The sequence below is a fragment of the Xenopus tropicalis genome, chromosome 8, assembly GCF_000004195.4.
Source record: "Xenopus tropicalis strain Nigerian chromosome 8, UCB_Xtro_10.0, whole genome shotgun sequence".
NCBI lineage: Eukaryota > Metazoa > Chordata > Amphibia > Anura > Pipidae > Xenopus > Xenopus tropicalis.
The window spans coordinates 81,420,070-81,438,733 of record NC_030684.2 but is presented as its reverse complement, the minus strand read 5'-3'; the positions used below and the strand labels follow the sequence as shown (position 1 = coordinate 81,438,733).

The 18,664-nt window shown below is 38.9% G+C and overlaps 1 protein-coding gene across 1 annotated transcript; it reads left to right on the top strand.

The window, feature by feature from the left end:
• The first annotated feature begins 1,624 nt into the window (after positions 1–1,624).
• paf1 (PAF1 homolog, Paf1/RNA polymerase II complex component) lies at positions 1,625–18,419 on the top strand. The gene is made up of 14 exons (NM_204017.1): positions 1,625–1,672; positions 7,011–7,040; positions 8,823–8,915; positions 8,991–9,112; positions 10,942–11,008; positions 12,490–12,591; positions 13,653–13,758; positions 13,839–13,907; positions 15,292–15,395; positions 16,530–16,646; positions 17,078–17,206; positions 17,355–17,460; positions 17,638–17,719; positions 17,938–18,419. The coding sequence occupies exons 1-14, from the start codon at positions 1,626–1,628 to the stop codon at positions 18,324–18,326; spliced, it is 1,563 nt and encodes a 520-aa protein (NP_989348.1). The 5' UTR covers position 1,625; the 3' UTR covers positions 18,327–18,419.
• Positions 18,420–18,664: the final 245 nt, after the last annotated feature.

The window sequence follows — 18,664 nt, the reverse complement described above, 5'->3', positions numbered from 1 at the left end:
ATTATGGTTAGAGAAGGAGAGGGACTGGTCAAAGACAACCCCAAGGCAGCGTGCAGAATTAACAGGGTTAATGGTCATGCCATCAATAGTAATGGTGAAAGGAGGAGAAGGGCTAGGTTTGAGTGGGAAGACCATGAGCTCTGTTAAGGTTAAGCTTGAGGTGGCGTTGGTTCATCCAGGAGGAGATAGCCAGGAGGCAGTTAGCAATCTGGGTTTGAACATCAGAGGTTAGTGCAGGGGTGTCTAAATATATCTGGATGTCATCTGCATATAAGTGATATTTAAGACCAAAAGAAGAAATAAGGTCTCCTAAAGAGAGTGTACAGGGAGAACAGCAAAGGACCAAGTACAGAGCCCTGAGGCGGCACCACCACACTAAGCTGAACCGGGGTAGAGGATTTGTTAGCAAGAGCAACAGAAGAAGGAGCGGTTAGAAGGGTAGGAAGAGAACCAGGATGCAGCCTGATACCCAGAGAATAGAGAATTTGCATAAGAATAGAATGGTCGACAGTATCAATTGCAGAGGAAAGGTCTAGGAGAATGAGAACTGAGTAGTGTCCTTTGGCCTTGGCAGTCTGGAGATCATTTGCCAATCTACATAAGGCCGTCTCAGTGGAGTGCGCAGGCCGAAAACCAGAGTTTGCCCCGTGAGCCAGAGCCCTTAAGAATGGGTTTGACACATGCTTGTTTGAATAGAGAGGGAAAAGTACCAGAAGCCAGAGAGGAATTGAATATGTGGGTAAGAGCTGGAGTAAGGACAGGGGCACACTGTTTTAGTAGTGATGAGGGCATAGGATCCAGTGAGCAGGTAGTAGGTGGGGAGGAACGGAGAAGCTGAGAAACTTCAGACACTGTTACGAGATCAAAGGAGCTGAATACGGAAAGAGGAGATTCTGGAAGGCTGAGATTACTGGTATGTGAAGGTTGGGGAAATTGTTTGTGGATGGAATCAACTTTGCTTTTAAAGTCTTACAGTCATTGCTTACTGGATGGTCTCTGTCTCAACTCTGGCAAAACAACAGGGGCTCCCTTTATTAGCTGCTGGGCCCGCCCCTGATTTTTCTTCCCCCAAACAGGGGAAAGAGTTCTCTGATCCCCTACATTAACTTACTGTGTTTTTACAGCAATTCCAGTTAAGGCTTAGAGCAGCTTCCGCTTGGGATACCTATAAATTCGAATCATGATAATGCTGTGGCACCCCTAGGTACGCCCAGCAGGTGCATAAGCAGCCCCAGGGTATGAGGAGCGCAACCATAATCACTGGGAGGGCTGCATAATTACTCTACTAGTTTTCTTTTTTTTTTTTGCACAAATGAAAGATGAGCATACGCGACTTCAAACGTTGTTTTGTATTCACCATCAATTCCGCACACTGCACTTTTCACAAATACCCTGCACTCCAGCAATACCCCGTCTAAACTTACGCAAACCCCTCGTTCAGAAGGTGACGTTAGAACGTCACATTCTAAACAAGGGGTTTGCGTAAGTACAGCGTTAGTACCTTTTGTTTTGCAGTTTATACTCCAACAGGCATTTGCCACTGGCTCCCAGGGGCGGGGTTTTTGAGGACCCGACTTCCGGTTGTTGGTCTGAGCGGTGGCTGTCGATTCGGGAGTGTAAGCGACATGGCTCCCACTATACAGACCCAGGCTCAGCGAGAGGACGGACACAGGTGAGTAGGGGCCTTGCTGCGCTACACTGACTCATTGAAACCTATTTAGAGCTAAACAGTTACACTGCCTGTTAGCTTTCCCTATGGGTATGAAAGTTACATTCAACTTTTGTGTAGTTTAAACCTTAAAACAAGGAGCACGCTTTTAAACCTCTTCTTTATGCTGTCCTGCATAGTGTTCTTCTCATTTGCTTTTCTCTGTGACCTAAGGCATGCTGGGAAGTGGAGTGAAACGTCAGAGTGAAAATTAATTGTTGTCAATTTTCCTACTATAAACATACACCCCCACACATATAATTTATGTCCTTGCCTGCAAAATTTGCTTTGGTAAACCTGTAGCTTACAATCATGTTTGCTTGCATTTACACTGTACCAGATAAAGGGGCAGTTCATCTTTATTAACTTTTAGCATAAACTTTAAGCATAACTTTTAGCGGAAAGTCTTATTCTAAGACAATTTTCAATTGGCCTTTATTTTTTTTAATATTTGCAGTTTTTGAATTATTTAGCTTTTTGTTCAGCATCTCTACAGCTTGGAATTTCAACAGCTGTCTGGTTGCTAGGGTCCAATTTAACTTAGCAACCAGGCAGTGGTTTGAAAGAGAAAGCTGTAAGAAGTCAGAAGAAAAAAAGCAAATAATTAAAAAAAAAACTATTAAAATTATAAAGACCTATTGAGAAGTTGCTAAGAATAGGCCATTCTTTAAGAGATTAAAATGTTGACAATTTTTTTTAAAGGCTATACCGTTAAAGTTTAGTTCTTGTTAGTTAGTGGTACTATACATTAACCATTCTGCAATGACTGATGTGCATAAATGGTTGTAACATAGTAACATAGTAACATAGTAACATAGTAAGTTGGGTTGAAAAAAGACATACGTCCATCAAGTTCAACCATAATGCCTATATATAACCTGCCTAACTACAAGTTGATCCAGAGGAAGGCAAAAAACCCCATCTGAAACCTCTCTAATTTGCCTCAGAGGGGAAAAAATTCCTTCCTGACTCCAAGATGGCAATCGGACCAGTCCCTGTATCAACTTGTACTAAGAGCTATCTCCCATAACCGTGTATTCCCTCACTTGCTAAGAATCCATCCAGCCCCTTCTTAAAGCTATATAATGTATCAGCCAGCACGACTGATTCGGGGAGGGAATTCCACAACTTCACAGCTCTCACTGTAAAAAATCCTTTCCGAATATTTAAATGGAACCTCCCTTCTTCTAAACGGAGTGGGTGCCCTCGTGTCCGTTGGAAGGACCTACTGGTAAATAAAACATTAGAGAGGTTATTATATGATCCCCTTATATATTTATACATAGTTATCATGTCACCTCTTAAGCGCCTCTTCTCCAGTGTAAACAGACCCAACTTGGCCAGTCTTTCTTCATAACTGAGACTTTCCATACCCTTTACCAGCTTAGTTGCCCTTCTCTGGACCCTCTCTAGCTCAATAATGTCCCGTTTGAGCACTGGAGACCAAAACTGAACAGCATATTCTAGATGGGGCCTTACCAGTGCTCTGTAAAGGGGAAGAATAACCCCCTCCTCCCGTGAATCTATACCCCTTTTAATACAGCTCAGAACCTTGTTTGCCCTTGCAGCTGCTGCCTGGCATTGCTTGCTACAGCCAAGTTTATTATCTACAAGGACTCCAAGATCCTTCTCCATTATGGATTTACCTAGTGCAGTCCCATTAAGGTTATACGGGGCTTGCATATTTTTACATCCCAGGTGCATGACCTTACATTTATCCACATTAAATCTCATCTGCCACTTAGCTGCCCAGATTGCCAGTTGGTCAAGATCCTGCTGCAGGGATGTCACATCCTGGATAGAATTGACTGGCCTGCAGAGTTTTGTGTCATCTGCAAACACTGATACATTACTCATAATACCCTCCCCTAAGTCATTTATGAACAAATTAAACAAAAGTGGACCCAGTACAGAACCCTGAGGGACCCCACTGAGAACCTTACTCCAAGTAGAGAATGTACCATTAACAACCACCCTCTGTACCCGATCCTGTAGCCAGTTTTCTATCCATGTGCAAACGACTTCACTAAGACCAATAGACCTTAGCTTAGAAAGCAGTCGTTTGTGGGGAACGGTATCAAATGCTTTGGCAAAATCCAAATAGATTATATCTACTGCATCCCCACTGTCCAGCTTCTTACTTACCTCATCATAAAAAGCAATTAAATTGGTCTGACATGACCTGTCCTTCATAAAGCCATGCTGATTACTGCTCATAATGCCATTCTCCACTACATAATTTTGAATGTGATCCCTTAACAAGCCTTCAAATAACTTGCCCACCACGGATGTCAAACTTACAGGCCTATAATTGCCAGGCTGAGATCTTACTCCCTTTTTAAATATGGGAGTGACATTCGCCTTCTTCCAATCACTAGGTACCATACCTGATGAAAGAGAGTCTGAGAATATCAGAAACAAGGGCCACTGCAATTCTGCCCCTAGCTCTCTCAGTACCCGAGGGTGTATTCCATCTGGCCCAGGTGCCTTGTTTACATTTATCGTGTGTAACCCTTTAAGCACCATATCCTGTGCCAACCACTGTGTAGTTGGAGCTGAGGCAACAGTGAAGCTATTGGGTGAGACTTGGCCCACTGGCTCCTCTACTGTATACACAGAAGAAAAGAACTGGTTAAGCACATCTGCCTTTTCTGTATCCGCTGTAACCATATTGTTATTATAACTTAATGGGGCCACACCCTCAACCTGCATCTTTTTACTATTAATATACTTAAAAAACTTTTTGGGGTTAGTCTTGGCCTCGGCCGCGATGCGCTCCTCATTTTCTATCTTTGCCTTCCGGATTGCTGTTTTACAACACTTGTTATAGTGTTTATATTCATTAAACGCAGCTACTGTCCCCTCTGACTTATATTTCTTAAAAGCTTTCCTTTTTTTCCCTATTAACTTCTTTACCTCAGAGTTAAGCCACATAGGGTGATTCTTAACACTTCTACTTTTTCTTATTAATGGAATGAATTGAGAACAGTAATGATTTAATATCATTTTAAATGACAACCATTTCTGCTCTGTATTTTTATCAGAAAACATAATGCCCCAATCTATGCCCTGAAGCGCTGCCCTTAAGGAGCTAAAATTTGCCTTCCTAAAATTCAGTGTCTTTGTTGCCCCCGTGTAAATTTGTTTCCTGCACCAAACATCAAATGAAATAACATTATGGTCACTATTACCCAGGGGTTCAACCACTTGCACATTTGCTATACGTTCTGGGTCATTAGAGATCACTAGATTTAGTATAGCATTGTTCCTGGTTGGCTCCTCAACAACCTGTGACATAAAGTTGTCGTGCAGCAAGTTTATAAACTTGTTCCCATTTACTGTCCTGGCAGTACTATTGCCCCAGTCAATATCAGGGTAATTAAAATCCCCCATTATTATCACTTGTCCCAAACTAGCAGCCTTTTCTATTTGCAACAGGAGCTGGGCCTCCTCCTCTTCGCTTACATTAGGGGGTCTATAGCATACCCCTACAATTAGCTTGGTAGATTCTTTACTATCTGTGAGAAGCTCAACCCATAAGGATTCAGCTCCCTCCGTTACCCCCATCACTTCCTCCTTAATATTTGCTTTTAAGTCGTGCTTAATGAACAGACACACTCCTCCTCCTTTCCTATTGCCCCTGTCCCTCCGAAACAATGTATACCCCCCAATATTAACTGCCCAGTCATGAGACTCATTCAACCAAGTTTCAGCAACACCAATCACATCATATTTCCGCTCCAACGCCAGTACCTCCAGCTCTCCCATTTTACCAGTCAGACTCCTTGCATTGGTAAACATACATTTAATACTGGTTCCGGCGTGAGAATGACGTGTAAACAACTTATGGGCCTCCCTGCCATTATCAGTATCCCGAAGCAAGTCTCCTCCCCCAATTTTCCTTACTATGCCCACTACCTCATCTATCCTGTCTACCACAGAATTTCCCGCTGTCATGCTCTTAATGGATTTAAGGACAAAGTTCTAGCCTTAACTATATGAAACATATAGATCCTATAGATCCAGTGTCAAAAACCTAACCTCATGGGGTCCACAAGAAAACCCGGCTTTGAGGATCCACTCTTGCAGTTGAATGTAGACAGTGCTAAATGAAATACTTAGACCTGTGGTGGAAATATGAAAGAGCTAATGGGGATTATCCCTGGTTGGGGCTCAATGGGAAATCTTCAAGTACTTTGGCAGGTCAGTCTGATCCCGTATAGATAGATTTTGTGAGAATGTTGTTGTGCCCTGTTTTGGAATGGTAGAGAAGAATGGTTCCACATATGTAAAAACTATTTATGCATTATTGTGGCAGTAACAGCAAGCTTTTTCCATGGTGGGGCTGGCAATGGACTGGTAAGTATCTTGTATACCAGTCAGTCACTATCTTGTGGGTGGGCAGTGTATGTCTTGGCAAACCTGACAGGGGACTGTATGAGGGCAAGCTATAATTGGCTTGGTTGAAATGCCCACAACTCAAACATTCAGAGAAATCTGCATTAGGACAATTATTTTGTAACACAGATACCAGCCATAGAGGATCTAGGGGGTGATCTATTACATGTTATTTTTAACAGTAGTATTTGCAGAGATAATCAGCCCTAAAGGGTATAGAGAAATACATAAATAAATGTATACTTTGAGTGCTGTGATCTCTGCAAATATGATTTGTTCTGAATATTGGAGGAGGACCTACATTACCAACTGGGGAGTGATCTGTGGATTTGTGGTACTTTTCATATTCTGTATTTATTTTTAACAGTGTTTTTTAACAAGCGTAAATTGGCTTCTATATATGATATATGATTACGGTATATGTGATCATATATGTGATCAGGTTGGTTTTAAACTGTACTGTACATCCACTTCATATCTTTATTTTATGGTGTTCCTAAAGATGAGTAGGAGTAGAAAAATAAGTGCAACAATAGCAATACAATTGAAGCCTCACAGAGCTATAGTTTTTTTTGGCTCTTCAGTCTGAAATAATCCAAAAACTTTGTTAAACTCCATGGAGAGCCGTTTGCATATTGTAATTTAAAAAAATATTTTCTGTACAGAAGGAATTTTCCCATTTTTCTGAATAACTTCAAATTTTACCATTTCACTGCAAGCTATGATCCTTTGATGTTGGCTGTTTTACTGCATTGTGCTTCAGTTTTTTAGCCAAACACATACTTGCTTATTTATTGTGTTGCGTGTGCATTTTTACTTATTGTCTTGTAATCATGTATGTTCTTATGGACCTTCTGCTTACTGTCTTGTAATCATGTATGTTCTTTTGAATCTTCCGCTTTAGGTCCAGTTCTCATCGTACAGTACCAGAGAGGTGAGTTTTTTATGTTTTACAGAAAGGGAGTTGTCAACATTCGAGAGAGATTGTCATATAGTAATGGCTGTTAATAGCCAACAGTTCATTAGAAACAATATTCAGTTAATAAATATTTCAATTCACACTAAGAATGGGGTATTGTGATGCCAAAATGTTTAGAGCGGCAAGTGTACATTAGCCTATGGATGTCATACAGCAGTTATAGATAGTGTAGACCACTGTGGTAGAGGTATGTAATGAACAAAACAACACAAGCGTAACACAGTTAATAACCAGTACCTCATTGGCAGGTGTTGAACTCACGGTAGTTGTTTTTTTCCCTCAAAAAGCATTGTATCAGCCTTTTAACTTTCCTGAAAGGCAGGAGCAAACCAAGTTGAATCTCCCTATATTTAAGGTGAGAAAAATGTTCTTAGGGAACCCCTAGACATGAACAATAGAAAATTGGCAGTAGCAACCTAGGTGCTATTTATGTGCTGTATATTGAACTAGGGCTGCAATATATGAAAAAGGCTATGTGACTGTGAAAGACATTAACAGTACACTGATTGTGATTACAGAGGCTAAATATCATTTTATGTGAATTGGAATATTTATTTAGGAAAATTAAAGGTATAATCACTGTGGGGTTCTAAAATGTTAGGCATCCTCCAGTGATTCTCCTCACTTACCTGGTTTCCCAGGCCGGTGCTCCTGTTTAGCAGAAAACTGCACCAGCCAGGTGCAACCTTCTTTCACTTTCATCTTTTTTTTTTTTTTTTGCTGGGCCCAGGCAGGCACATGCACAGTAAAGTGTGAAATAGCCAACTTTTTGCATCATAGTTAGGCTTTTCACTTTTTGCCTGCCCGGACATAAAAAAAAAGATGGAAGAAGCTGAAAAAGATGGTGACAAGGTGCTTCTTCAGAAATACCCTGGGCCAGTACCGGTTTTAGCGTACAGGGGCCCCAGCCAGGGGTATCAGGTAAGCAATTATACTGAGTGGGGGGAACAAACTTTATTTAGTTCTCCTTAAAGGAACAGTTCAGTCTAAAAATGATATTTGTAATATAGTTAATTAGGCAAAAATGTAATATAAAAAGGCTGGAGTGGAGCGGATGTCTGACATAATAGCCAGAACACTAATTCCTGCTTTCAGCTCTTAACTTCTTAGTTAGTCAGTGACTTTAGGGGGGGGGGGGCACATGGGACATAACTGTTCAGTTAGATTGTGAACATGCGGGTCAGATTGAAAAGCAAACTAACTGAACAGTTAAGTCCCATATGCCCCCCCCCCCTAAAATCACCGATTGGTTACTAACTCCTAACGGCTTAGAGAGCTGTAAATGAGGAAGTAGTGTTCTGCCTATTATGCTAGACATCTGCACACTCCAGCCTTTATAGATTACATTTTTCATTTTGCTTAGTTTGTCCCATTTTACCCATTTTCATTTTTACACTGAACTGTTCTTTTAAACTATTGGCTGTTTATTTAATATTAAAGCTTTCTCAGTGGTTTTGATATTTTAATTTGGTTCCCTCACCATGATGGGGACACTTTTAGGATTGGTTCCATTGGCTATGGATTTATACAGGACTCTGCCATGAAATTATTTTATAATTAAAATACCATTTTTAGCGAGTAGAGAATTTTATATTAACTCTGTATTATGGACTCGTTGTGGACCTAATTATTAGTGGCATACTGAAGTACTTTTTTTTACATTTTGGAGAGGGATGTATATATGTTGTAATTATTGTGACAATATTTATCGTCTCTGCTTTTGTGTCTTATGTTTAGATCAGGGGTTGTCTGTCGTGTAAAATACTGCAACACTCTTCCTGATATTCCCTTTGACCCCAAGTTTATAACCTACCCTTTTGACCAGAACAGGTAAGGATAAGAAATGTTTTTATATTTGTTTAGATGCCTGCACATCATTCTCCTGAAGTATTTGTTGTGTTTTAGATTTGTACAGTATAAAGCAACGTCGCTGGAGAAACAGCACAAGCATGACCTTCTGACAGAGCCAGATTTAGGGGTCACCATTGACCTAATTAACCCGGATACATATCGTATAGACCCCAATGGTAAGAAAATAGGCAGAATCTAATCCATTCTAGTATAATTGCTTAGTAGTTGGGTGTGGCTAGGGGTTGTAGATGCACAACATTGTATCTTTCCCCTAATAAATTATGTAGGTCATCTGCTTGGAGTTTTTACCAAGGCACAAGGTAATTTTTGCTTACACAATATTTTATTTATTACATGCCAGCATCACTCAGTGATTTGTATAGATGCTAGAGTATCTCCAATGTGGTTAATATCTGTGTTTGAACTCTGGATATGTGATAAATGCTGCAAGAGAACCTGAATGCTGCTAGCTGCCTGGTGAGCAGTGAAATACAAATGACCATAAATTGCTGCCTTGTAAAATGTTCTGTGCACAAGTAAAACTGGATGCTGCTAGCCTGTTTGTTAAAGGGGACCTGTTACCCAGACATAAAAAGTTGTGTAATAAAAGTCCTTTTCAAATGAAACATGAAACCCAAATTCCTTTTTTTTTTCTTTTAATTTTTTTTTTTATTATTAACACATCCATACCCATTATAAAGGCCTTTAAAAATCCCATCTGTCAATCATATATTGCCTGCTTCGCCTTAGGCATAGAGACGGGACAGACAATTATTTTCACTTTTACCCTCTCTCCTCACCATCTAATTTTGTAGTTAGTGCATGGGCATGTGCATCAGGTCCCCAGTTCCGAAATAAACAAGATTTTGGGGTGAAACAAAGCTTGCCTTAATCACAAAATGGTGCCTTCCTGCTTGCTGTGATTTTGTAATTCCAAGACTGAAGGAAAGAAGATTTATATTATTTATTTAGTGTAAGTAAAGTTTATTTTGCTTGACAAACACAATAGAAAAGAATTTGGGTTCATATACAAGTGCAGTCATTTGGAACAACAAGGGGTACATTCATTAAAGTATGAATCCGAATCACGAAATCCCATAATTTCAGATGATTGCAAAAGTCACAAATTCCGTTTGTTTGAATACGAAGATTTCGTACTTACGATCCGAAATTTTCATATTAAAACGATCGTTTACGATTGGCAAATCCGAAAGTCATGAAATAATCGTATCCGAATGATCGTAAATGGCGGGAAAACCTTTTTGACTTTGAACCTTCAGTGCATGATTTTGGAAGCCTCCCATAGGATTCAGTGGCACTCTGTAGCTCCAACCTGGGCCATGGAAAGTCACGATACCGAAGCTTGAATGAATCCAAAACTTTCGTACTCGTTGCAACAAATACGATTTTGTCGAACAAATTGTCACGCAAATTGTCGCAAAGTACAAAAAAGTCTAGCAAATTAACGAAAATATCATAGAAAAGATGCAAAAGTTGTGGACTTTGGGAAAAAAACGTTTTTTTTTGGTATTCGGACCTGTCGTACTTTAATAAATGTGCCCCCAAGTGTTGATAAAAATGATGAACTAAGCAGTCACAAGATCCTTTTGCTTTTGTGGAAGCTTTTTAACCAACTTACATGAAAGGTGAACTGATTATTTTATGAACTTGTGATTTTAATGAACTGCTTATGGTGTTATTGTAGAGACTGGAATTGACTTAAGTTTCCTAAAAATTGTAATATTGAATGTTTTTTTTTTTAATAATTTTTATGAATGGGGTGCTAATTAACTTTGATGGAGAACAAGAATCCCTGTATTATGAGGAGTGGAGAATGCTGTAGAAAATAAGGCATAACTTTGTAACTGCATACTTCTTATAAGGATCCTGACAGTATTTAAAAATCATTTTCATTACTACCTGGGACCTGACATCATAGGTAAAATGTAACAAAAAATCATTATCCCAATTTTTAATTAACTTATTATATCCTGTGTTTTTGTAGTAACTCTTGATATTGCTGATGAGAAGCTTCTAGAAGAGGAAATCCAGGCCCCTAGCAGCTCCAAAAGGTGAGATCCTTTCTGTAGCAATTTTTCATCCCTACATTTTTTAATGTGAAGGTGGTTGAAAAGAGACTTGGGGTATACATAGGGAGAAAAAGTTGGATACATTTATAAATGTCTGATATCTGCCTGTGCCAAAATGTTTAGATTTCCAATTAAGCAGTTTCTGACTGGAAATATTATATCATTCTGGTATTTGAATGTATATGTATATGATCATTGGCTGACGGTTTAAACCGACTTTGTTTCAGGTAAAATTTTATTTTTACTTATTTTATTTCAGGGTAGAGATATATCAAAAAACAATGTAAAATTTTATCCAGATTTGCTAGGGCTGGGCGATATACCGTTTAATACCGAATACCGTTTTTTTTTTTAAAAACTATATTCATTTTTCAGATACCGCAATACCGGGGTATCAGGGTACTCACCCCGTGCGGCCCGGTCTCACGCATCCCGTTGTCCGCGGGACATTGCACACATGCGTCCAGGTGCGCGTGCGCGTCCGCGACGCGCTGACGGAGCCGGTTCTGCGCATGCGTGGGGGGTATTTAAAGCTATCAAATGCCTCCTCCTGTGCTATGTTGTCTGCGGCCTTGCCTGGGAAACTAAGCCTGCCTTATTTACCTTACGACTTTCTGTTGCCGACCCTTCGCTTGCCTGACTCTGATTTTCAATACTGCAGTAATTATTCTCTAATTTATTAGGAAATGGGGTTAACACCTAATCATGCATGGAAAAAAAAAATACCGTCAAATACCGTGACACCGATATAATTTTGAAAAATACCGTGATATAAATTTTTGGTCATACCGCCCAGCTCTAAGATTTGCTTTGAGTGGGGTGGCTTTTTTATTTGAAGGGATTCTGTCATGATTTTTATGGTATACTTTTTTATTTCTAAATTACACTGTTTACACAGGAAATAATTCCATTTAAAATGTTACCAATTGAACCAACAAATTTATTTTTTAGCTGTAATATTGGTGTGTAGGCAGCCATCCCAGTGCATTGTGCCTGAATCTGAGCTTTCAGAAGGAGCCAGCACTGCACAGTGGACCTGCTTTTAGATTAGCTATTTTTCCCCTACTCTGTGTAAATGGACTTGGATTTCTTACTACTGAGTGCTATTCTGATATCTACTGGCAGCTGCTATCTTGCTACCTTCTCAGTGTTCTGCTGATCGGCTTCTGGATATCACTCCAACATGTAGCTCAGCAGTAAGGGCGAAAACACATGGGTGCAGCGAAAATTCGTAAGCGATTAGTCACAGTGACTTCCAATCTACTCTATGGGAATGAATTAAAAGTCAAGCGACTAATCTGCTCTAATTGCCACGTTTCTTCGCCCTATGTAAAGGATGGTTTAACATTTCCATTGTACTGTTTCAATGAAGTAGATCAATCATTAAGAAACAAGTAACTTAGAAATAAACAATGTACAAGTATTTTTTTATTTATTTATTTTTTTCTTTAATATCCTGTTAGATCTCAACAGCATGCTAAGGTGGTACCATGGATGAGGAAGACAGAATATATCTCCACCGAGTTTAACCGTTATGGTGTTTCCAATGAGAAACCAGAAGTAAAGTAAGTTTATACTACTGAAGTTATAGTGCTTAAACAATACTAAAGCCTTACAATAATGTTTATGCAGACACGGTAGCATAGGGTATTCTATTTTAAGCATAAATTCAAGTTGCAAGATCCATTTTATAGCAGACATCAGGGCCAGGCTGAAGAACTACAGCTGCTACAAATGTAACCTGACCCTTCCCTATCCTAACTGCCTGACATCTGGTGTAAAGACTAAGGTTGAAACTACTCTGAGGACCATATAGTCGAACAGGTGTTCATTTGGTGTGGTAGTTGTAGAGCTTATTCTTGTTTCTGACTGTAAAGCCCTGGCATCTAGGGTATGATTTGACAGGCATGAGAAATGTTATTTATATTAGGCACTGTGTGACATAGTAGCCAAAGTAATCAGATATAGTAGGAGTGCCTGCATTAGTTTAACTTGCATTGTGTGCTCTATATCATGCTTTAGGTTTAGTTATGTGATACGTGCACTTATGAATTAATGAAATGTTCACCTTATAAGTGTCATTATGTCTTTGCATTGTAATAAATGGAGGGGCTAGTTATAACTCTGATTATTCAGAGATGGAGCACCTTTTACAAACAGCACAAGCTCTTGTCCTGCCAGAGCAAAGCCATAAAAATACTAAGAAAAGCCTAAAGGTGGCCATACACGCACCGATATTATCGTACGAAACCTCGTTTCGTACGATAATCGGTGCGTGTATGGCATGTCAGCGAGCCGACCGATATCGCAGGAAGCTGCTGAAATCGGTCGGCTCGCCGATCGGCCAAGTTAGAAAATTTTGATCGGGCGCCATAGAAGGCGCCTGACCAAAATTCTCCCTTCAGAGCTGAATCGGCAGAAGGAGGTAGAAATCCTATTGTTTCTACCTCCTTACCTGCCGATTCAGGCCTGAATGGTGTGTGGCGGATCTGACGATGTTTCGTGCGACCGACGGTCGTACGAAACATCGTGAGATCGCCACGTGTATGGCCAGCTTAAGTCACAGTCATTATTGTCCCCTGTCTTATACCTGTGAGCCATGGGTAATTTTGTTCTTTCTGGCCAGGATTGGAGTTTCTGTCAAGCAGCAGTTCACAGAGGAAGATATATATAAAGACCGGGACAGCCAGATTTCTGCCATTGAGAAGACCTTTGAAGATGCCCAGAAACCTGTAAGTTAAGTGTGTAGTATTGTTTAAAAGATTTGGGGTATTTCGAAGTACTTATCTTTTTAATCTTCTATTCTCCTTAGATTTCACAACATTATAGCAAACCTCGTGTTACACCAGTGGAGGTCATGCCAGTCTTCCCAGATTTCAAGGTCTGTGTTTATATCATTGTTGTTAAAACCTGTTTAAGACACGGAGGGGCTCATTTATAAACTTTGAGCAGTGCAGAATGATTTGCATAGTTAACATATTTGTCCTGCACATGTTTATAAAGCTGGATAAGATTAGTGTATTTGATGTGCAAACATTATTACAAATTTTTATTCGCACTCCAATTTTTTAAATTGCAAATATTTATGCACACACTCTGTGTACAAATTACCTCACAACTTGGGTGGCAGAAAAATATTTTCTGAACAGTTTGCAAATTGTAAATTGGTATTGGCAAAATGAAAATTGATGCTATATTTGCATACAGTGGCCATGCTCACACTAACACCCATCTCATTTATCAACCATTTGCGAATATTTATGGAAAATGCACATTTCATTACAATTCCCAAGAAAAGGAAAGATTGACACAGCTATGCAATATTTAAGTGTTTAGGGGAAATAATATACGAAACAACCATATAATAAATATGCACTGAGCAAATTTTAAAAATTACCCCCAGTAACGCCATGCAGTGAAAAAAATTTTAAATATGAAGCTACTCCCTGTTTATCTTTGCACTAGTAATGTAATTTTCTACCCCTAAAGGAACAAAGATGATGTAGCTTCAGTCTCCCTGTTTAGCTCAAGAGAAAACTAAAACTACAGATTTTTTTGTAATTAAAACAATAGGTGAAACATATGTTCGGCACAAGCCCTACTTGCTGAACTCATGTTGAAAATTGGATATACTGGACAAGTAACACTAAAAATCTGAAGAATTTTATATGCATTTTATTATAAGTCACTGTTAACTTGAATTGGTGAAAATGATATACAGACTTTAAATGCAAAAAAAGTACAGGTATGGGACCTGTTATCCAGAATGATTGGGGCCTGGGGTTTCCGGATAAGGGATCTTTCTGTAATTTGGATCTCCTTACCTTAAGTCTTAAATATTGAATAACACCAATAGGCTTGTTTTGCCTCCAATAAGAATTAATTATATCTTAGTTAGGGTTAAATACAAGTTACTGTTTTATTATTACAAAGAAAAAGGAAATCATTTTTAAAAATTAGAATTACTTGCTTATGGATTTCTGGATAAAGGGTTTCCATAAAAGGTTTCCCCTACCTGTATATATATATATATATATATATATATATATATATATATATATATATATATATTTTTTTTTTTTTTAGCACAGGTGCTATTCACGAAACCTGTGTTGAAAAGAGAGTTTGCTATCCCTTTAATACTTTTACAGTATCCATGAATGGAATATCAGGGATGCTTATGTTTTCCTTATGTTTTTCATAAATTCACAGTTTTACTGTGAATATCTAAAAAATGATAATTTTCACCCCACTCTTTTCTCCAGATGTGGATCAATCCCTGTGCTCAGGTTATATTTGACTCAGATCCAGCACCTAAGGATGCTTCAGGCTCTGCTGCTTTGGACATGATGTCTCAGGCCATGATTAGGTGGGTGACATGTTGTTAGCTAGTGTCAGCATGTTTAAAACTTTTAAACATTGAATAAACGCACACTCTCCATTCCCTACTCCCCCTTCCCTTTTCTACCTTCCTTCTCTCCTATCTATCACACTCCTTGTTTATAACAAAATCAATAAAAGTTGACTATTAAAAAAACAAAAAAACAAAACATTGAATAAACCCAATAGAATTCTGTAGTGGAAGATGGGCTTCCTATAATTTAGCTTTTCTGCTAAGTAATAACTCCTAGAAAATAATGATGATTTGTGAGATATTAACATTTCAGTGTTTAACATAACTGGATTATCAGGCTAAATCCAAGTAAATAATGTAAACAATTTTTTTTTTCTTTAAATCTGCTTGTGTAACAAATTTAGCAGCCTAAAAAATTAAAATAAAAAAAAAAAATTTAAAATTTTTGTTATTTCTATTATAAAGCACCGATGGATCATTTTTAGGGATGCACCGAACCCATTTTTTTGGGGTTTGGCCGGACCCATATTTAGCATTCAGCATATGCTAATTAGAATTTGGTTTGGCCAGGAGCGTGGATTTGTGCCCGAATCCAAACCCTGCCGAAATCCTGGATTCGGTGCATCCCTAGTCATTATTATTATTTTCATTTAAGCCTATATATTATGCTGATGTAATTTGAAAGGTTATTTTAAATAGAGATGACTCTATGAATAACTTTCTCAATTCCCCTGGGGCTGCCTATGTCTCAAGGAGGAAGTTTATTAAAAAGGGCATTATAACACTGACTGGTAATTTGATTTATATCCTTCTCCTCTATCAATTCTGTTCTGAAGAATCAAGGAGTTATTATCAAGTGTAAAAAGTGCTTTTAATGTCACTGTTGTGTACTAATAAGGTCAAGACTTAACATGTATAGATAGTGTCTGCCTGTTTTATTTAAAAATGTATTCAGTACAAGCCCTATACATGAATGCAGAATCTATTTATAACTATTAGCATTGATAACTTATGGAGTGGGCTAAAAATTATGAGTAAAAGTAATTTAAAGTATCAAGATTGTATTTGATAATGTCCCTTTAAAGCATTTCTTGTCTGTTTAAAAGCCTTAATTTCCTGGGATTTATCTTACTTTGGTTTTGTTTTTAGGGGCATGATGGATGAGGAAGGCAACCAGTTTGTAGCATACTTCCTACCAGGCGAGGAGACCATGAGGAAACGAAAGAGAGATCAAGAAGAGGGTCTGGATTACATGCCAGAAGATATGTAAGTCTGGAGTGCCCTCCCACTTCTAGCTTAGTTTCTCCCTATTGCATGAATCTTTTACCAGTATTGTTCTGCTACCAGTCATTTCCTACTGTTCTCTCATTCCTTTATCCTTTGTGCAAACCTTTTGAAAACTACATACAGCAGTTAATTGTTCCTTGCATGTCCAACATATGTTTGTTAATAAAGAATTTAGTGTGTTTGTGTGCAATGGCATATGTAAAGAGAAATTGTTTCCCTCCCATTTTTAAAGTTAAATATTCCAACTGTCCCGTTTTCTCTCTTAACTTCATCTGACTAATTCTATCAAATCCAAAGGGTAAAATAGCCAGGCCATATTCACTGTTCCATTTCCTAGGGATACAAAGATCAGCCTGTGTGTCTATTAAACGTTTCTGCGAAATATTTGAACATTTTGCTTTTGTTTGTAGATACGACTACAAGATAGCAAGAGAATATAACTGGAATGTAAAGAACAAGGCCAGCAAAGGATACGAGGAGAATTACTTCTTCATCTTTCGGGAAGGGGATGGGGTGTATTATAATGAACTGGAAACCAGGTAAGCCATTTGGTGTTGACTAGATAACCATAAACAAAAAATGTTTAAAACCTAGTGTTATTGGTGTAGCTGCACTGTACACAAACATACAGGAGAGATCAGTCAGCGGTTGAGATAATGATTTTTTTTTTTCTCCCCCCACTTGCAGAGTACGACTCAGTAAGAGGAGAGTTAAGGCTGGTGTACAGTCAGGTACAAATGCTGTGCTTGTAGTGAAACACAGAGACATGCATGAGAAGGAACTGGAAGCTCAGGTAATTAAAGTTATAAAGTTGTATATGTAGAAAAGTGGTTTTGATGTATGGATTTGACTTAACAGCAGTATCATTTGTGGTTCTGCGTGAGTGAGGTGGTACTATAATGGTAATAATAGAGAAAAGAGTTACCTTTATGATTTGTTACTTACTGTCCTTTATTTCGGGCATATACAGGAAGCACGAAGGGCTCAACTTGAGAATCATGAGCCAGAAGAGGAGGAAGAAATTGAGGTGGACCAGGAAACACAGGGATCAGGTAGGGAGGATTGGCAACTCTCTGCGCTTTCTTTCAATAATTTTGTCTTCATATGTCTATAATTGTGCAGTACTATAGCTTCTGTCCAAAGGCTCTACCATCCATGTTTTTTCAAGGTTCAGGGTATTGTTTACCTCTTTGTAAAATGTGTATAAAATAAACTGAATAGTCCAGTTGCTTCCTTTTTTTATTCATTCATTTTTATCTTTGCTCCATAGATGCAGAAGACGGAGAAAAGGGCAGTGGAAGTGAGAAGGAAGGGAGCGGTGCAGAGCAATCTGGTAGTGAGAGTGAACGAGAGGAGGCTGAGGAAGAGGAGAAAGAAGATGAAGAGGAGAAAGAGAGTAGTGAAGAGGACCGTGCCGCTAGAGACAAGGAGGAGATCTTTGGTAGTGACGATGATGATAGTGATGAAGATGGACCTAATGAGAGTGGACAGGATGGAGAGGATAGTGGCAGTGATGACGAGGAAGAGAAAGGCCAGGGACGCAGAAGCCGTAGTGCAAGCAGTAGCCCGTTTGGCAGCGACCATTCACAACAGGAAAATGAGGACCAAAGTGCTAGTGATCAGGGCTCTGGGTCCAGTACGGGAAGTGACAGTGACTGAATCTGGCTAAACATGCTTTTCCCCCCCCCCCCAACTTCTTGTAAATACATCTGTGTATATTGCTTTCTTAGTCCAATAAAGGATATTCCTGAATGGTCTGTCTATGTGCATGGATAAGTTGGATGTATATATTACATGTATCCTACTCTCTAGATGCAAGAATGTTTTAGATTGCTACAAATCATATTTATGATGTAAGGTCTCCTATCAGTTAAGTAGGCATATTCTCATGTTACTGCAGCCACTGCTCTTTTTCCCCTTAACACAATTAAATTGTAAGGGTTGCTAGCACTTTTGACTTGCTAAAAGAAAGAAAGGCTTAGTTTGTAAGCACTCAC